Genomic DNA, 21,578 nt, shown 5'->3' on the forward strand with positions numbered 1-21,578 from the left:
TGATTGGTTGACAAGGTCCACCAATCACAGTGCTTATTTGCTAGTTGCCAACCAATAAGAGCCGACTGGCGCGTGCAAGGCAGCTTGACGAAGCTTGTGATAAGAAACTGTCACGACAGCTGTAATGCAGGCGACAGAGTCCTTGGGGGCCGACCAAAAAGGCGAAAGAACGGCAACCGAAAACCCTCCTTTTCAATGGTAAGCCAACATTTAACAAACGCTGACACTACCCAATGAAAATTAGGGGCGGGGCTTCGAGTCCCCTTCTTGAAACTGACTTGATGACTTTAGCTCTCGCAGGTGAGAAGCGCATGCGTGCTCCAACGCCAGGCAAGACCTAAAAAGGGATTACACTGTACAAACAGCAGAAGGAGAAAACAACAGTGAAGGCTCGCGAGATTCTGCTGAGTAGGCAGCGCTCCACATGGAGAAAATAGAAACACAGCCTAACGAAAATAAAATGGAAATAATAACGTTTGATAACACCTGGGTAAAGTGTGTACAGGGAGATACTAAAGAGCAGCTAGAAAATACATTTAGCAGACTAAGAAAAGGAAATATAATAAGATAGTTGATATCTTCTCTGGTAAACGTATCAATTGGAGGAAAGGACAATTAATAAAACAAAGAAGAAAAAGATCAGTAGAATAACCAGAAAAGGGCCACAAACACTCGGGTTTGAAGAATAAGATCCTATTATAGACCAGCAAAAATAGGGGTGTCTAACCCCACTAACAGTATTCTCGACTAAGTGCTAGTAAACTCTAGAACAAGGTGAATAGATCTAACAAAACAGGAACAGGCAGGAAGTCACATAAGTGCTGATGTGTCCTCTATAGAGAGAGTTATAAATTACCAAAATAATCATACTAAGGCTTCGAATTGGTGGGGATGAGAATTTACATGACCTAAAAGTATATGACAGGCCAACTCCCACCTAGGGAGAAAGTCTGAAGAACTTCAAATTTTACAGACAGATGTGCGAGAGAAGATATCTAGGTTATTTTGAATGATTATGTCCTATATTTTTACATGAAGATTGGGGTCAAATTCATGAGGGAGCATAACAGCAGCAGTATTACGCATGCGCTTAAGCTGAAAATATATGAAATTCTGTGGCTCTTCTATATATTATGCTAATGTTCTGTGAAAATTGGTCTCTCTCAACTTTGAGGTAACATGGAACAAATTGCCTTTCCCAGTCAAATGCAAACCAACCGGCCTTACTGAAGCTGGGGATAAACAGTGCATAACGACTAACAGCTGTGGCTAGTAGTATCTTAATCACTTACTATGAATGCAAGGAATAAGGTGACCATGGACCCCATCTGGATTGTATGCATTCTATACATTTCTTTTTTTTTGTTTTAAAGATTTTTGAAATATGAATTGGGGATTCTAGAAATTGATTCAGCTACTAGCAAACATGATTAAGGCCATGTGGAAAATTAAAGGTTAAATGTCCACAAATATTTAGTGATAAAGTCGAAACTGATGACATATTCAGTTTTTTTTTTTTAATATATCTGACTGATTGCATTTTAGGAGCTAAAAATGTATAACCATTGCTAAGAGACTTAAAAGTAAGAATTGATTAAAAAAAAGAGTTCTAACAATAAATGGTACGACAAAACATCATGGGGTTATTCAAATAATAAGTGGAATGGAATCCTTAACGGACCTCCTGCGGGACTTCGGAAACATGCAAGAATCCTTCCAAATCTTGCGTAATTTGTAAATAGAGACAGAGTTTCATAGTCCTCATTGAAGAGAAATGTTTATAATCTGGAAATTTTATTGAGAATTTAAAAGAATATTGAAACAACCCAACCTGTGTTTTGCGATCTCTACAATAAATTGTCGCTTCTTCAGGGCATATAAAAAAAATACCTTTAATACAATTTGTGTTCATATTTATAAAAGTAAGGGACATCAATGTAAAAAGAATGAACCAAAAACAATTATATGGATCAAGAAGTTGGAAAGAGAATAAAGAGAAACGAAGAAATCAAATCAAAAAGAAAAATGACAAACATTACAACCAAGAGCACAAATAGACGAAAAACATCAAAACAATTAAGAGCTAAAAAATGTTTCATTGGGATTCACTAGGTTTGGGGTACCATTGGGCGCCTCAGAGAGTCAAAATAACCATCAGGAATGATATCAGAATATCGGAGTTTTATAAGTGACTGCCACAGAGTTTAGTATCACAGTCACAGTGTAAGTATCATTAAATAAATGCAAGGAACACATATTCTGAAGTAAATTCAAGCAAGATTAACCAGTCGTGAGGCGGTGACCAAGATGAAAAGGATAGTGAGAAGCAAAGTTATTCATAAATGGAATGATTCAATTTTATTAGGATTGTTGGTTATATAAATTACATAGGACGAAAAAATATGATATTTTAATCCAGAAATTAATTAACTAGGGAAATCCAACATTTGTAAAGAACAATTTATATATAACATATCCATTGTTATTTGGCAAATTCTAGATCCTGATTTTTTCCTTTGGCCTAGGCCTCTCAGGATGGCCAAAGCATGCCAAACCCAGGAAAAACATTTGAGACAATCTCTCAGTATCACCCGGTCAGTATATACAAGACTCAGTTTGCCACAATGTAGGAAAATCCGCTTTTGGCATGGTTCCCCTTATTGTTCTTGGTTAGTTACTTCTGGTATTTTGAGATTGTACATTGATAAATTACTAACCGGATCCTTAGTGTGTGTATCTCCCTTAAATATTGAGATAAATGTAAGCATCAAAATGTGAGGTACTTGTAATTTCATGTAAAAGCAATGTTTTTAGTTTCTCAGCCGCACAGCCTCTCTCTTTTTTGCGTGAGGGGCTGGGGAAGAACTGGGCCAGATTTCTTTTGCCTGCAGCCTCAGGGTGGAAGAAGGGATCGTGATCGGCATCACATCCATAGTAGGCACCAAGATGAGAAAGTAAAAGGGGGTGAGGCCCACTGCTACAATGACGCTTCAAAGGACGAGAGAGGCTGGGAGGGCAGAATAGAGAGAAATATGTTTTAGACCTGCTTTTTCAAGGGAGCCGAGAATCTTGGGTCACAAAACCAGTTTAGTGATATCAGCATTGTTTTTCCATTGAAGGAAATAAATGTAAATGGGCTTCTAGAAGTGCAAACCATGTTTTTATATTAACAGCTGTGGCATTTTTAAAGCTTCGAATTGAGAGTTTTAGACATGACAACTCTGTAGTAGTGAACTAGGGAGCATCTGGGAAGCAGGATGAGAGGAGAGACTCCCCTGATTGGGTATGAGATTAAAGCTTTGGATTTATCTGGGCATACTACACGTGGTTAAGCCTTCAGTTTGTTGCATGCAGCTCAAGACCTGGACACAGACCACCAACCAGAAGTGTCACTAGGCAGGGCTTCTTGAAAGTAAATACATGGACGACATGGCTTTGGGCCACCTTAATCTTAGGCAACCTCATATCGTAAGTCAAAGTAGCCTGTCAAGGTTATCAAACAGGGGGGGGGGGGGGGGAACAAGTCGTCACTTCAGAATAACTGTAGCGTTTTTACTAAAGCTGAGACTTTTTTTAAAAAAGGTACACACCATATCTTCCGCTGTGGCCTCAAATGTTAAAGCCCTTATAGTGGGAAAGTGTTATATTCTGGTTGTGGGCACTTTAAATGTTAGGTTCCAACCATCATTCTAGTGTTGCTAGGTTCTTGTTATAATTGTGTTTGCAGACTGTGAGTTATCCTCTAACTGCAGCGGGAGCACCAACGCAATCTCTGTGCTCAAAATAAAGTATCTTTGGATATATATTCTACTCTCTTGAATATCCTTATATCGATTACAACAAATGGCGACGATCTGCTAGCAACTTGAAAGGGAGTCAAAGAGAGCGCAGAGGGATTATTAATCCTGTTTATTAATCCTGTTGGTTAAGAATTCATTGTATTCAAGAATCGACTTGAAGGGATTTTAAATAAGAAGAAACTTTCTCTACAAGAACCTATACGACAAAGAAAAGGATACAAAGTAAGAAAGAAACTTTGGTTATTGATTTACGAATATGTTTTGATGTGTACACGTTTCCGTTGGTAGACTTAAAATTCATGATTTCGAATTAACTATTTAATGAATATACATCGAACAACTCCTTGAAAGTATTGACAACTATCTAATTGACGAGGGATACTTGCGGAGAAATTATTTTCCTTACTAAATTGGATTATAATTGAGTGTGGTTTCCCCAAAAACAAGTTGGAGTTGGGACTTCAGAAACATATGTGGAACGTGAAAGTGCTAACTAGTTGTTGAGGGATATATGCGCGGAACAATTATTATCCTTGCAGTTGGATCGTAATTGAGCGCAGTTCCCTTAGAAACAACTTACAATTGAAATTGTAGAAATATATGCGGAACGATTGTACAAAGGTTGATTAAACTGTGCATCGAGTGTATGTTTCCATCTCCGTTTTACTTCGAGACATATTCGAAATGGAAATAAAAATCACCAAATAAGAAGCGACGTCCGTTACCGTTCAAACAACCACAAGGCATCAGATTCTCCGTTCTCGTGGCCGTTATGTGATGAAATCGCATTCATACCCGCACTGCTGAATCCTGCGTCGCCTCTGAATTCCATGCTAAATGAGAGCGAACTGACATCAGCAGGATACTTACGTACCGACTACTAGGAGCGGATTAACGTAATTGACGCACAGACGCGCAAATTAACTTGTCAGCCATTTTTTTTTTTACCATTATTATTTTCGTTACGTGTTACTAAGGCAACCTCAAGCTAGCAAACCAACGAATTCACATTTGGACATTACATCTACAACGATCAAGAATATACCACAGAAACGGAATAGCTCATCGACTCGAGGAAGTGTAAACAGTGAGGAAAAGACATTATGGGCCATATGTATCAAGCAATTTTGCTTAGTGGGATGTATGAGGCAAATCTGCGGGGAAAATAAGGAATCGCAAATAAGAATGTGCAATGTGAAGCACATACATGCCCTTAGGGCATGTATGTGTGCCACATGTGCACCCATGCTTATTTCAGGGATGCAACAGGGTGTCCTTTTGACACCCTTGCACCCTTGAAATTGCATTCTCAATTTGCGATTCGCTAATTGCTAATCGCAAATTGAGAATGTCTTCCCATTCAATTCCTATGGGCCTCTAGGCCCATAGGAATGAATGGGGAGGTATCCCTTAATTGCGAATCGCAATTTGAGATTCGCAATTAAGGAATATGTAGGATTCGCAAGATTTATTGCAAATCCTACATACATAGCATTTTGAGATTCTCAAATAGCGATTCGCAAAAAAATCGCTATTTGAAAATCGCAAATGAGGATTTTGATACATACGGCCCTATATGTATTAAATGTGAGCCAAAAAAAAAAAAGAAATGTCATAACCTAGGAGAAGCGAGTATTGGGAAAGAATAGCTCTTTGTTCTTATTGAGGTATACATTGAGTTATATAATTGTAGAAAATATAATTTACCTTTGTTTGTTTCTTTAGCAACACTGTACACTTTCCCATAAATTATATATTTACATAGCTCGTAATGGAAACGGCTACTGTAATCCCACCACCTTTATTTTTGCAACAACCAGGTGATCCCCCCCCCCCCCACCCCCACCTATCGAATGGATTGAGATATTTGAAAATTACATAGAGGCATTAGACGGTAAGGATTACAGTGCTTCAAGGAAACAAGCGTTATTATTAAGTACATTGGGGAAAGACGGTCAACATGCCTTCAAGTTCTTGCCTGTGGGGGTTGACTCTGAAGGGAGAGGGATTTCTAATGTGTACATGGAGGCTAAAGCTAGGTTAATGAAACAATATGCCAAAGAGGTAAACATAGTAATGTTTAGGTATACATATTACACTCAACCTCAAAAACAAGATGAGACTAATGAGACTATTGATCAATTTGTAACACGCCTACGTGAATTATCTCTCAATTGCCAATTTGGTGCAATGAGGGAGTAAATGATTAGAGATCAATTTATTGTACAGTGTCGCAACAAGAAAATGCAGGAGATGTTATGGGCGGCAAAGAACCCTACATTGTCAAATGCCATTGATATTGCAAAAGTAGTAGAACAATCAGAACTTTGCATGAAAGAAATGGAAAAGAAAGAAAGCACCACTGCAGTAACTTGTGTTAGTCAAGATGATGTTGCTGTAGTGAATTCCAATAAGAATTCTAAAACACTTGGAAAAGAAGCTTTCCTACAAAAAGAAGTGGTAGTAATCACATAAACTACAAAGTTTCTGAAGGAATGTGTACTAGATGTGGTAGTACATACCATACTGCAGATTATAAGAAGTGTTATGCTATTGACAAAGAGTGCAAAAAGTGTGGTTGTAAAGGCCATTTTTATAGGATGTGCAAAACTTTCAAACCCAAAATAGCTGTAGTACAAGGTGATGTGAGAAATACATCATATGTGATGGAAGGTTTGAACAAAATTGTGTGTGAATGAGGAAAATAATTTGAATCCTTTAGGGAGGAGAATGAGACCCAAAGCAATGTTTTCAATACATGGGAAAGAGATTGAGTTCATGGTCAACTCTGGTTCGTTTTGGATGATTATCCCACAAGAAATGTTCAACCAAAACTGGCCCAATGTTGAATTACTTCCAAAAGACATTAACCCTAGTGGATATTAGGGCGAAAATATTGATATCATAGGATATATGGTAGAGGATATCACTTTCCATGACAGATGTGTTAAAGGCAAAGTGTATGTAGCTCATACTGGACCACCTATATTAGGATGGGCACACCAATACGACCTACATATAATTATAAATCCTAGGGCAACCCACCAAGTGATGGTAGTGGATGAAGTCACTACAGATACCATTGTTCAGAGTATGGACAACTTGTTTTCGGAGGAAATAGGGGAACTCAAAGGGTATGTCCACAAAATCGTTCTTAAACCTGATGCTATTCCCATGCAGCATAAAGTACGGAAAGTTCCATAATTGCAAGGCAAGAAGCCAAACGCATGCTCAGTGAAATGGTGGAACAGGGAATCATAGAAAAAATCGAAACATCAAGTTGGATTTCGCCCGTGGTTGTCACGAGCAAACCTGATGGCAGTTACAGGTTCTGTGTGGACTTGCGCACTTTAAACCAGAACATCGTAGTGACAATTACCCATTACCGAATACAATTGAACTGATATTATCCTTGAAGGGAGGAAAATACTTCTCTAAATTAGATTTACGCAGTGCGTATCATCAAATTAAATTACACTCTGACTCAAAACCATGAACGGAATTCATTACAACAGAAGGTATATTTCAATTCACTAGAATGCCGTTTGGTTTGGCATCCGCTGCTGGAGTTTTTCAAAGAATGATGGGGTCAGTTCTGAAGAACACGAAGAATGTTGTATACTTCCAGATGACGTGTTAGTGTTTGGTGACACAAAAGAACATCATGACTTAGTCTTAAAGGATGTTTTAAGTAAGATGGATAACGCTGGTTCAACTCTTAGAAAAGAGAAATGCAAGTTTGCGGTTGAAGAAGTGGAATACTTAGGTTACACTTTGTCTAGTGAGGGCATCGAACCAAAACGTGACCTACTTGAAGCCATAAAAAAAGCCCCAGCACCTACAGATAAGGATCAACTTAGGTCGTTTTTAGGTCTCATAGAGTACTATGCAAAATTTGTACACAATTTTGCGGAGAAAACAGAGAAGATTAAAATGCTTCTCAGAAAAGGGTACAAATTTGTGTGGGATAGCGAACAGGATGAATTCGATAGAATTAAGATAAATCTGTGAGGCCAGAATTGTAACCCCATTTGACACAAAGTTAAAATCGATTCTGACAGTAGATGCCAGTGCAGTTGGGATAGGAGCTGTACTGGCACAAATACATCAATCTGGGGTTAAAACAGTAGCGTTTGCCTCAAGATCACTTACCAGTTCTGAAAGAAATTACTCAGTGATAGAGAGGGAAGCCCTTGCTGCTGCATGGGGAGCGGATTATTTTAGGATGCATTTATGGGGTTTCAAATTCATTTTACAAACAGATCATAAGCCCCTTATCAAGATTCTATCTCCGGGTGGTGCAGGTAAAGGATCAGCAAGGTTAAGCAGGTTGGCTGCTCGTCTACAGGAGTATCTCTACAAAATAGAATATATTGCTGGATGGAAGAACACTGTAGCTGATGGATTGTCCAGATTGCCGTTACCATGGGACATGGTAGATCAGGTAGGTGTTGAGTCTTTTCAGTGTGAGGGTGCTGTAGCTACTGTCGATGAACTTGTTGAACTTTGTACCGGTGCTGTAGACAAGAACCGATGGAAGGATAGTATGTTGAAGGATGAGGTCATGCAGGCTATAAAGGATGTAATCATCAACGGTGGTAGGAGAGAGAGCACCATTCCAATTGCTGTAAGACCTTTTTAGGTCTCGGCTGCGAAAGGCTGCGCTTGCGCAGTCTCGCTCCGAGATTTAATGAGTTGGAGTGACTTTGAGAAGAGGGGCTTGCACCCGCCCCTCTTCTATCCTGTTCTCCATTGGCTGGCCTCTTAAATGCTGGCCAGCCACTGGAGAAGAGGTCCAGTCACTCCGTTGAAGCCCCGTCTTTTTCGGATCGGGGGGCGTGTTTTTTCGTTGCTTTTCGCAGGGCGTGTTTTTCTCTCCTCCAGCCAATGGCAAGAGGAGAGAAAAAGAAACACGCCCCCGAATCCGAAACCGAGGCTGCGTTTCTCCGAGGCATTTCTGCTTGGCCTCGGAGAAAGGCGGTGGTGTCCCGGCGTCCGTCTAGAACCCTCCCTCGGCCCCCACCTTCCGTCTTTCTCGCCTTGCCTTCCATGTCTGCATCTTCTCACCCTCCCACCACCTCCGGGTGCCTCTCCACTCGGGTTCACTCTGCAGCCTCTCTCCCGGAAGAGCCCTTCCTTTCCTTCAGCGGCGCTGTGCAAGATGGCGGTCCAAATTTCCAAGAAGAGGAAGGTGAGCCGTGTTTAATGTTGAAACGGTAACTTCTGGTTGAAGAATGCCCTCTAATAACACTGGGACAGTGTTCCCCTGATTTGGCAGATCGCTGTGGCCCTGCAGTTGTTCTTTTATCATGTTTTGATAGCTAAGGATGGCGTCGGATTGCGGCTGGTGGCGGTGTTTTGCTCCCCGCCTTAGACATCGCCTGTGTCAGTACAACCTGCTGAGCGTGGTTTGCATGACTGTCTGCGGGAGGGTGTGGATGCCTCGCTACTATAATTCACGGTAACCACATGGCGTTGACTAGACGCTGCCCTACAACGTATTCCTTTTTTCGTGGAAAGTGCAATAGTGTCTTAAGTTGGAAAGTTTGTACTAATAGCGTATTAGACCGTCATTTTATGTTTTTTCTGATTACCGTTTTCACTATAAACTACACCCTTTCAGAGTTGGTTGCCTGTTATTACTATATTCAGGTAAAGTTGCCGTATTAAGCGCGGTTTCGTAAAATAACTTTGTTCTCGCAAAGCAGCCTTATTGTATAGTACAATCATAACTACCCCCAACTCACTTGCTATTACGTGCAAGAACAGGAGATCAAAAATGCTGTGCTAATTTTGAAATAGCAAACTCCCCGATTTCCTTTCAGCTACAGATTTCGGGCAGTTGCACAGGTATGAGTTGCCATATGTAGTAACTGTTCCTTAACCACAAGCAACATCTTTTCAGTAGGCCAATATGTTCACTGTTATGCTGTAGGTGTATGAATCTTGTGATGAGCTCACTCCACTGCAAAGTAACTTGCCTGGAGCCTAAAGTAGCTGAGAAGAAACGCATTTATAGGGGCCTCCAAAGAGTCCGTCTGAAGGCCATTGTAAGTTACCTATGCACGTTTTAAACGCTTCCTGTCTTCTACCGGTTCTTTCCGAACGTTAAAAATGGAAAATCACTTCTATTCCGATAAGTGTAGTAGATGCTTGTTTGATGTCCCTTGATTGAGGCTCCCTGTGTAAAACACAATAGTGGGCACTTGTGTAAGTGCGGGTTTTTTTTTTTCACAGTACTTTCATGATCCCTGTATAGTTTGATCTGGTGCTTAGCCAACACAGAAATTGCAGTGGGGGGAAAAAAGGTTGTTGCGGGGAGATTAGTGATTTGCGTATGTTTAGTGCTACGGGTCTCAGTCTTTAACAGAAAGTACTGTGACTAAGGTATTTGAAACTTGCATTGCATACAGTATATTAGGCTGGTACAAAATGCGGAAAATTTTAGATAACACGTGCTTACAAAATGTAGATTTTAGTGATACTCATTCTGTAAGGAGTGCCATTATTTTTAAACAGATTAGGAAGCTTCAAGCGATTCCCTCAACTAATTCTAATACCTGCTTCCAAGCACCCTTTTCGAGATTGACCAGTTGCGCGCACTTTTTTTTTCTGAAGCATGTCGGCTCAATGGCATGAAGGCATGTTGTCACTTCAACTTCTGGTCCCTTGCAGCATGTTTGACTCGTCCCTGTAGTGGGGATTGCAGAGGTTTGGCTCCGTCAGTTATTTTTTTGCCATCAATGGGGCTATCCATAGTTGGTCCAATGTATCTAATTTTGTTGCAGAAAATCAGAAGTTTGAAGGATGTTTAGAGAAGCTATATTGTGGTGGATCCCTTTTATTCTATTTTGACTGGATTGTTTTGAAATCTGTGTGTAGGAAATGTTAGAATTGTGTGATTCAAGCTAGTGCAGAATGCAAACGGTCTCGGCATTGTTAAAGTTAGAGCTATTGGCATTGCTCATGACAATGCCGTTTCTTTAAATGTTTTAAAAACAAAAACATAAACAAAAATAATGTCATGAGCAATGCCAATAGCTCTAACTTTACCAATGCCGAGACCATTGCATTGTAAATGCTTGTTTGAAGATTTTGGATGAGTTATCCATATTTAATAAAGAAGGAGATATCATTATGAAGGAAGATAAATGTATTCCTCCTCAAGACTTAAGATTCTTACTATTCAAATTGGCTCATTAAGGACACATGGGTCAAACCCTAACAAAGAAGAGGTTAAGAGAACACTTTTTGTGGCCTGCCATGGATCAACAGGTATCTGATTAAGTTGAGAGATGTGTAGAATGCAAGGAGCGCAAAAAAAGATTAAAAGGTTGGTAATCAATTGGAGTTAGGAAAAATTGAGGACCCAGCCATGCCTTGGCATACTGTCTGCTTGGATTTTATAGGTCCGTTTATGAGTTTGGGTGTTGATTTGAAATTTGGGGTAGTCAAGATTGAGGTCATGTCCAATGGCTAATCGTAAAGTTTGTAAAAGAAATTACTACCAAAAGTACTATTGAAGTTTTATCTGAGATATTTAGAGAAGAGGGATTTCCTGTTAAATTAATCACTGACAATGGTACCCAGTTAATCTCAACTGAAATGACTACTTATTTAAAATCTTGTGGAATTGTACATAGTCGAACATCACTTTACAACCCACAGGGAAATGGTGTTGTGGAAAGGGCGAATCGCATGGTAAAAGGAGTTATGCAAATGGCTGTTGTCAATAGATGTAATGTAAAGTCTATGGTGAATGATTTGGTGTGGGCCTACCGCACCAGAGTGAATAATGTGTCTGGAAAAATTCCATTTGTTGTTATGTGAGGACGCCCTGCCAGTACCAAATTAATTCCAGCATGGATGAAAGAGTGTATAGGTTTAGCAAATATAAAACATGATATAGTGAAAAAAGAAAGGGGTTCTTCACGTGAAGCAAACGTAAAATTATGTGAGGCAAGCATAAAACCCAATGATCTTGTTAAAGTCAAACCTGGACGTGTTTGCGCTGGTTTTACTATATTTCGAGGTCCATACAGGGTAAGAAGTGTACATCCAAAACATGTGACATTGTACAGTGCAGAAAATTGGAATCTAAGGAGAGTTGCCCTATGCAAGAAAAATAATGGTCATGAAATGAATGATGCAAACGAAGGAAACAGTACCTTCAATCCTTATCTCCTTATTAGTGATGAGGAGGCATGTGGTACTTCACCCACGATTGTTAGTGAGGATCGGGTGATTCTACCACCATCAGATCTTTGCCTCCCAGAGCAAGGTGTCAGCCTAGGTATCTCCAAAATTATGTGTGTGGTGATAGATAATTAACATATACATCATACACCCTAGAGTGTTATATGTGAATTAGACTTGTTCAGTTATAGAGTAGAGTACAAGTTTGTTTTGTTTAATTGCATGTTTTAATTTACTTACATTTCACAGAAAAATTGTTATTCGATATATATTGTACTTAAAACTGTGAAGGGAAGAGGATATGTTATATTCTGGTTGTGGGCACTTTAAATGTTAGGTTCCAACCATCATTCTAGCGTTGCTAAGTTCTTGTTAAGATTGTGTTTCCAGACTGAGTTATCCTCTAACTGCAGCGGGAGCACCAACGCAATCTCTGCGCTCAAAATAAAGCATCTTTGAATATATATTCTACTCTCTTGAATATCCTTATATCTATTACAACAAAAAGCATGCAGAGTATATAGTCTAACAACAGTACTACTGAGAGGGCGTCGTGGGAGCTGGGATAATGAGAACTACCAGTAAGTAACTAGCACTCACTGTGACCCCTAAACAAACTGTATGACAATCTCCCTGATTGTACCTTTCTTGGTACCTTAAATGAACGCTATATGCACATTATGTCCCTAAACTGAACGAAATAATGAAACCTGATCTACCAAACTTCCTTGTTAGCGAGCACAAGCGGGACTGACGAATTAACCAGGGAACCTCATTAATTTCCTGGTAGCCCAACTAGAACAAATAAGCAGAGCCCTGCACTTAGCTCGCAAGGTTCCCAGTTACATGCATAAGACTGACATCACCCAGTCCAGGTATGACGATGCATTCTGGAACCTCCAGTGAATGCATAATGAGAAAAAGGACCACAAGTCTCAAAATGCAAAAAGAAAACCAGAGTGGGTGAGCTCCTCGCACGCTTGGACATGTGAATCTTGCTAGTATTCGTTAGCAGCCTGGGATGATCATGTGATCACACCGCACTGTTAAAAAAAAACATAAACAACTGTGTGCACACAAGGTCACAAGCGCATCAGCTGGGGAACGGGTGTGTGCATGGGCCCCAAGTCCTAACAGTGTAAAGAACAGGAAAGACTCCACTGCCTTCACATGCCGCTACCATTTTCAGGATTGTGTTGAGGCAAGGGATCCAACCTAGGTTCAGGAGGATCGGGTCCTTGCCATATTTTCAGGATAAACAGACGGTGCCAACCAATTCACTCGCATTTACTGTACATCAATACATCATTTGTGGATATCCTGAAACTATGTCGAGGATCCGACCCTACAGGACATATCCCCCAGAAACATCCGGACCAACTTGCCCGTTATCAACCTAATTTCTGACACAACAAGGTCCGTGCGAATCACTGCCAGGGCTAGATTGTCCGTAGCGTGCATTTTCCCGGTGGGCTGGAAGGGTGGGGGCCGGTATTGGAGCGCGGTCGATCCCATGCCTCTCCAGAGTCATTCACAGCAGTGACTTTTTACGCCGAAAAATGTCACGTCTATGTCCCCCATCACTCACATCCGCATCTCTACGTTTCCAAGTAATCGGAACCTTGTGTACTGTGGTCTATTGTATTAAAAGGCAGCAGCCCTCGGCCCCCTGCCCCTCGGTGTCCCTCTGCGAAGCACCAAGCACCGGGTGTGCATGGTGGCACAAGCGGATCGGCCAGGTTCCGGGCAGGAGCAGCTCCGGGGCTGTCAGTGAACCACTTAGAAGCGAAGCATGCAAACAAACTAAAACATAATCCCTGCTCAAGACTGCCCCTGCAGTGTCACTCTACAATGCCAAACATGTGAACTAGTAGAACCAGCCTACAGTTCCACACTCCAAAAATCATAAACACAGCATGGTTCTGACTAACTCCACTACTCGCACCCCCAAACGGAAACGGAGCAATGTACTCCCTTCAAACCCCTGACCAACCATACATCAAGAAGCCACACTAATCACCCCGTTGCTGCTTTTCGTCCCAGCAAGCAGGCCCGAGACTAAACAGAAACAATTCCTGAAACAATAATTGGCAAAGCCAATAGGTTTTGCCTATGCAAGAGCGATTTGCTTTCCCAATGTTTTTTAGCCATGCTGTACACTAGCGTGGCTGATGTTCATCATGGCTAAAAGTTAGTGAGATAGGGAAGAGTGGCCATGGAGTAGAGTTGCGTGGACTATAGTAAAGTGGCGCGTGGTAGAGTGGTGCTTCGCAGAATGCCATAGAGCAGAGTGGCATTGAGCACAGAGGCGCAGCCTAGAGCTGACTGGCATGGAGCAGAGAGGCACAGAGCAGTGTGTCAGAGTGGCGTATGTTAGAGTAATGTACGGGCGGGTTTACAGAAAGCGAGCACTTATGGAAGAGTCCAGTAAACAGGCTATGCTCCACGGGAGGACCAAACGCATGCTGGTAAGCCTAAAAAATAAAGCCAGCAAATAGATAGAAAGCAAGCAAATGTGAGTTACGAACCACAAAGCCACTGGCAAGCAGTGGGCGGGATGCATTCTTAGATCAGCTTTCATAATGTCACCCAATAAGTCTATAGCAACAAGCCAGCTGTGCTGTCTGGTAGGTTTCGACCTAAAAAGCCCTGTTCAGGGGGCTGCCCATCTCCCCTGGCGCGCTTCGCTTTCATAGAGGCTTATATCAGATCGTTCACACTTCCTTTCCCTCCCTATACTTGCTCTGGACGGCTGCAACCTTATAATTTTAGGATATCACTTTTACAGGGGGCACACCACTGACCCTCAGTAACACAGTGCATGCTGTATCTTACAATACGAACCCTCTGAACCACTGAACATGCAAGGGCAACGTGCCACTGATCCAGAGGAAGACTGCATATACAGGAACCCTCAGGGACACCACATTACAAGAGTCCAAACTACTGACAACCTGTGACATAGCACAAATACCTCCGCTGCTAACCCCAGAATTACCACAAATACAGTTGACCCTACTACTGAACCTCGATTGCCACCCCACCACACAAGGGAAGGCATTACCAATTTCCAGTGTTACCATTTAAAAAAGTGGTCCCTAAGAGCTGCTGACTTCCACAGCAGACAGGGGTTCGCACCGGCCCCCTGAGCCACCGCACACAAAGTGGAGGTGTCTCCTATGTGTATGCGTACAAATGAACATACACCTACACACATGGGGCTGCAATACTAGCAGCAAGAGTCCCCAGCAATACAAGAGCCTACATTAAATACCTGTTCCACAGCACTCACAGCTACAAGTACCAGCAAAACATGTACCTCAGCCGTCCTATTTTTCAAATACAGGACCAGCACTAACTCCTGCTACCCTTTCCAAAAAGAAGAGCTGGCACTACACCCCTCCCCTAGATACCCCAAACAACCCTGACTTCAACGCTCCCAAGTCACCATAATGAGGCCAATCCTCCTTTCCAGGATATCCCAAGTACAGGATCCAGCACAGTACTCACCCCCACTGACAGCCCACACACAAGAGAGGCGCTCGCCCCAGACACTCTCCAACCACTGTATACACATGGCTGGGACGACTATGTTAAAAATATAAAGCGTTTCAGTGTTGTATTAGCCGGAAAAATGTTATACAAATGTTGGTGATATAAGACAGCAGTGTAAAGTAGAAGCCCCCAGCTCCAGCCCCGACATAACACAAGTCGTTTATTAGGACACAGGAGTTGACCCTACTCACCAGCCAGAGCAGGATTGGCCGGCCTGGGGAAGAAGGCCTGCCCCATGGTGGAGCCCCGCTGGCCTCTAGGTGGAGGCCGCTCTTAGATAAGGTACATGTTCAGCACTGCCCCTGTCTGGGGACTCCTCCGGGGTCCTAGCAGGGCGCTGGTACTCCTCGGGGACTGCGCCCTGCCGACCCCCGTGGGTGACGACAGTGATCGCCTCAGCCCTGGCAATGCTCTCGCGCTCCTCGGGGTCTCTAGTGGGCCTGCGGTATCTGTGGGGGCCGGTGACCTGGCCTGGCTTAGGGACCCAAGGCGTGACAGAAGGGCCCTCAAGAGTCGGGGTTCTCGGTGGTTCTCGGGGTACTCAGCAGCACCTGGAGGGGCTATGGACTCCTTGGGTTACAGCAGTGCCAGTAACAGCTCCTCTTCAGCCGTGGGGTGGTGTGGGGGTTCTCGTGCATTGTGGCGGCGGCCTCGCGCTCTACAGGTGTGCCAGCAGGACCCTCGCGCTCCTCGGGGATCCCAGCAGTATGACCCGCGGGGGCCTCGCCAGCGCCCACGTACTCCACGGGGTCTCACTATGCTCCGAAGGCTTTAGGGTCTATGTGTTCCTCGTGGGACCCAGCAACGCTACGCCACTCCACGGCGGCCTAGGCAGTGTCAAGGAGCGCCTCGGGGGTCCAAGCAGCGCCAACGAACTCCACGGGTTCCATTCAATGCAATGTACTCCAGGGGGTCCACGCAGTGTTCTGTGGGTCTAAGCGCGCCACGAGTGCCTTGAAAGCACCCCTGAATGCCCTACGGGGTCCCGAGAGTGCTCCTGCGCTCCTCGGTGGGGCTACTGACGTCTTTATGCTCCTCGTGGGTCCCAGCAGCCAAGTTCCGCTTCACGGCGCCGAGCAGCGCCCTGGTGCCCTGCAGTGCTCACCAAACCAGTGCGCCTTGAGACCTGAAGTAAAGCCAGCTCTCTCCGCGCAGGAATGACTGGCATGCCGAAGCACTCGGGGCAGGAGGTGAAGGGAGGAGGAGGGGACCTGCCAGCCACTCAGGAGCTGCACTGGAACAACCAACACCAGCCCTCCCTGCCCCACCCTGGAAGGGGGAGGGAACTGTGAGCCGCTTACTAACATCAGAGTGAAAGAAAACTTATACATTACGCAGCTTAAGGGCACACAAGGAGAAGGGCGAGAGAGCTGGCGCAGGGGTTGTATGTGGGCTGGGAAGAGGCGAGGGGCGAACAGGCCTGTGGTGGGGATGGTACAGGTGAATACAAGCCAGAAGGAAAACCATTAGTCGAGGCAAACGTGTGAGGGTGAAGTGGATAGCAGGAGAAAAGAGTGGGAGGCGAAAAGGAGGAGGAGGTGTGAGGGGGGTAAGGGAGATGAATAAAAGGTGACATTTGAGAAAAGGGTGCGGAGATGCGCGAGATAAACAGGAGACTAAGGAGTTAGGGAGAGAAAGGAGAACACAGAATGGGAAAGGAGGGTGAAATGAAGGCGTGGACAGGGAAGGATAGGCAACGGTGAGAATTGAGAGGCTGGTGGGCAGGGAAGAGAGCAGAATGTAAAGAAAGAAATACGAATAATAAATAGAGAATGAATGGATACTGTAAGCAGGAGAACGAAACACATGGCCCCGAGACCGCTTCAAACCTGTAAGAACGATTCCGTTCTCTACGTGGGCGCTGTGACATTCAGTTCACTATCAATGTCAGATGGCACACATTAACTATGCAGACCTCTTGGCGCTAGAGTAAATGGCCCCACTTACAATAAGGCGATCATTTTAGTTTGCTTACTGGGCAGTGGGTTGAGACACAGAAAATTGCCTGGCAATGGTTGTATCAACATAGAGGAACAAGTTACTTACCTTCGGTAACGCTTTTTCTGGTGGATACAGTATCTGCCTGTGGATTCCTCACCTTGTGAATATCCCCTGCGCCAGCATTCCACTGAATTTTTCTTCCCCAGCACTCCACGTCGACGTGGGCAACGTCATAATACATCGGCTCCGCTCGCGACTCCGTATGACGTCACTGGAGCCATAAGAGGCCCACGTCGGCGTGATGACGTCAGTTCCACCCATTTTTTCCGTGCCTTCGAGGCGAACAGGTGAACCAACGACAAACTCAAAGTATACACAGTATACCAACACATATAAACAGTATACAAAGGAAAAGGATGCTAAATAGACAAGCATTTCCAACAAATGTACAAGCATTTAAAACAAGACCTATTTCATGGTATACAAAGGTGGACAACGGGGAGGCGGGTGGGCCAGTGAGGAATCCACAGGCAGATACTGTATCCACCAGAGAAAGCGTTACCGAAGGTAAGTAACTTGTTCTTCGGATGGATACATCTGTCAGTGGATTCCTCACCTTGTGAATAGATTCCCACAGCAGTCCCCACTCCCGGAGGAGGGTGTCCACCTTCCTACACCAGAAAGTCTTGCAACACAGAGCGCGCAAAGTGGCCCTCCCTCCTCATCTCCGAGTCCAAGCAATAATGCTTTGCGAAAGTATGGAGTGAGGCCCAAGTCGCAGCTTTACAAATATCTGCCACAGGAAAACCCCGGGCCAAAGCAGATGTAGATGATTTTGCTCTAGTCGAATGAGCTCTAATGCCCTCAGGAGGAGTCTTACCAGCCAGGGCGTAGCAGATCTTGATGGCAAGGATGATCCATATCGATAGTGTGCACTTGTGCACCGCTCTACCCTTCGATTGACCAACATAGCCAACGAAGAGTTGATCATCTAGACGAAAGTCTTTAGTCCTATCCAGATAAAGACTCACAGCCCTCTTCGGGTCCAGGCGATGGAGTCTTTCCTCCTCTTTGGAAGGATGTGGAGGAGGATAAAAAACAGGGAGAGTAATAGACAGCCCCAAATGGAACGGAGTAACAACTTTTGGCAGGAAGGCAGCCCTGGTCCTAAGAACCATCCTTTCAGCATGTAATGTAAGAAAAGGGGGTTTAGAACTAAGAGCTTGGAGCTCACTCACCCTCCTTGCCGAGGTTATGGCTACAAGAAGGACCACCTTAAAGGACAACAGCCTCAAAGGACAGCTATGTAGAGGTTCAAATGGGGACCCCATCAGAAAGGTTAAAACAAGATTAAGGTCCCACTGTGGCATTACAAAAGGAGTGGGAGGAAACATGTTTGTAAGGCCCTTGATAAACCTCAGAACAACCGGAGATTTAAACAGTGACGGTTGATCCGGAAGGCAAAGAAAAGCCGATAAGGCCGAAAGATAGCCCTTGACCGTGGCCACAGCACAGCCCTGCTGAGCCAGGGAAAGAGCAAACTGGAGTACATTAGAAACATGGGCCTTTAAAGGGTCAATGGACCTCTCTGCACACCATTTTACAAATTTAGACCACCTGTAGGAGTAAATGGACTTGGTGGAGTGTCGCCTGGCCGATAAAATAACGTCCACCACATCAGGTGGGAGAGAGAGAAAGAACTCAGGTTGCCCCGTTCAATCTCCAGGCATTAAGGTGTAAGCTCTGGAGGTGGGGGTGTAGAACCTGCCCCTCCGACTGCGAGAGGAGGTCTGCCCTCAGAGGGAGACGGAGCGGAGGGCACGAGGAGAGGTGGAGAAGATCTGTATACCACACCCTTCTTGGCCAATCCGGGGCGACCAATACGACTTGGGCCCGGTCCTGGCGAATCTTCCTCAGAACCCGAGGAATCAAGGGTATGGGAGGAAACGCGTAAAGGAGTTGTGAGCCCCAATTCAACTGAAACGCGTCCCCCAACGCCCCCTGCATCGGAAACTGGAGACTGCAGAATAACAGGCAGTGAACGTTCTCGAAAGTGGCAAACAGGTCCACCCGAGGTGTCCCCCACGTCCGAAAGACGTGACTAACCACCTCCGGATGGAGCCTCCACTCGTGGTCGGCAGAGAACTGCCGACTGAGACTGTCCGCACGTACGTTCAACACCCCAGCCAGATGATTTGCCATCAGACAAATCTGATGGCCCTGAGCCCAGGACCATAGACGCAGAGCCTCTCTGCAGAGGCAATGCGACCCCACTCCTCCCTGCTTGTTGACATACCACATCGCGGTAGTGTTGTCCGTCAGGACTTGAACCGACTGACCGCGAAGGGAAGGGAGGAAGGCCTTGAGCACCAAACGAATCGCCCGTAACTCCAGAAGGTTGATGTGAAGCAACCTTTCCTCTGGAGACCAAAGACCCTTGATCTCCAGATCCCCCAGATGAGCACCCCACCCTAAGGTGGATGCATCCATTATCACCGTGGCCACCGATGGAGGTAGATGGAAGGGCTTTCCCTGGGACAGAATGCCCTCCACACTCCACCAAGATAGATCCGCTGCAGCTTCTCTGGAGATCTTGATCGACTCCCTGAGATCCCCGTTGTGCTGATACCACTGCTTGCGGAGGCACCACTGGAGCGCCCTCATGTGCCAGCGTGCATGGTTGACCAACAGAATGCAGGAAGCGAACAGACCAAGCAGGCGAAGGACCTTCAGAACTGGAACAACCGCTCCATTGTGGAATAAAGGGACCATCTCCTGAATGTCGAGAATTCTTTGTGGAGGAGGAAATGCTCGACACACAGTAGTGTCCAGTACCGCCCCTATAAACAGGTTGCGTTGAGAGGGCACCAGGTGAGATTTGGGCACATTGATCGAAAAACCCAAGTCGAATAACAGCTGAGATGTTACCTGCAGATGATGCTGCACCATCTCTGGGGACTCTGCCTTCAGAAGCCAGTCGTCCAGGTAGTGGAAAACTGGAATCCCCGACCTCCTGAGATGAGCAGCCACCACTGCCATCACCTTTGTGAAGACTCGCGGTGCAGTAGTAAGACCAAACGGAAGGACCGCAAACTGGTAATGTTGCGACCCAACCGTGAAACTGAGATACTTCCTGTGAGACTTCAGGATTGGGACATGGAAGTACGCGTCCTGCAAGTCGAGCGACACCATCCAGTCTCCTTGCTGCAACGCTTGAACCTGCGCAAGGGTCAGCATCTTGAATTTCTCCTGTTTCAGGTAAAAGTTCAAGATTCTGAGGTCCAGGATTGGACGCAATCTGCCGTCCTTTTTGGGAATCAGGAAATACCGGGAGTAGCATCCCTGACCCTTTTCCTGCTCCGGAACCACCTCTATTGCACCCTTTTGAAGCAAGGCTAGAACCTCTTTCTGAAGGAGAAGCAGATGGTCCTCTGAGCAGTAACCTTGGCAAGGAGGGTAAGGGGGAGGAAACTCCCGAAAGGGAAGGGCGTACCCAGTCTCTACGAGGTTCAAAACCCAAAGGTCTGTCGTAACAGATTTCCAACCCCGTAGAAAGTAGGACACCCGACCCCCCACAGGTCTTACATGATCCGGGATGGGGGATCTAGGGCTGCTTCCCCGATGCCTGATTGGGAGCAGAGGAAGAGGAAGAAGAAGAGGGGTTGCGTCCAGAACCTCTCCGACCCCTTTGTCTCCCTCTATAGGATTTATAGAGGGGATTCTGCTGATGCTGCTGCTGCTGTTGCTGCTGAGGCTGTCGGTAGTAGCGAAAAGATGGCCTTCCAAAGCCCCTAAATTTCCTAAAGACAGAACCCTTTGCAGGAGCTTGCAGACCCAAAGACTTTGCTGTTAATCTGCTGTCTTTGAATCTTTGTAGAGCAGAATCTGCCTTTTCATCAAACAACTTCTGCCCATCAAATGGCAAATCCACTAATGTGGCTTGAACATCCGCGGAGAATCCCGACGAACGGAGCCATGCCTGCCTCCTTGCAGCTATGGACGAGCCCATAATCCTTGCCACCGAATCCGCCGTATCCAATCCCGACTGGATTACCTGTCTGGCAGCGGCCTGAGTGTCTGTAACCA

General features: G+C 44.8%; 1 protein-coding gene across 5 annotated transcripts in view; it reads right to left on the reverse strand.

The window, feature by feature from the left end:
* The window catches only part of PHACTR4 (phosphatase and actin regulator 4), a 464,595-nt gene that overhangs the window by 248,051 nt on the left and 194,966 nt on the right, over window positions 1-21,578 (reverse strand). The window contains exon 1 of one of the 5 annotated variants that reach the window (XM_085647670.1): window positions 15,743-16,667. The exons of the other annotated variants lie outside the window; for them this stretch is intronic. Within the exon in view, the coding sequence (XP_085503796.1) occupies window positions 15,743-15,788 (46 nt within the window). The 5' untranslated portion in view covers window positions 15,789-16,667. Of the gene's footprint in view, window positions 1-15,742; window positions 16,668-21,578 lie in introns of those variants that run through there. 5 annotated transcript variants of the gene reach the window in all.

Source organism: Triturus cristatus, chromosome 3_2 (genome assembly GCF_964204655.1).
Source record: "Triturus cristatus chromosome 3_2, aTriCri1.1, whole genome shotgun sequence".
In the NCBI taxonomy this organism is placed as follows: Eukaryota; Metazoa; Chordata; class Amphibia; order Caudata; family Salamandridae; genus Triturus; species Triturus cristatus.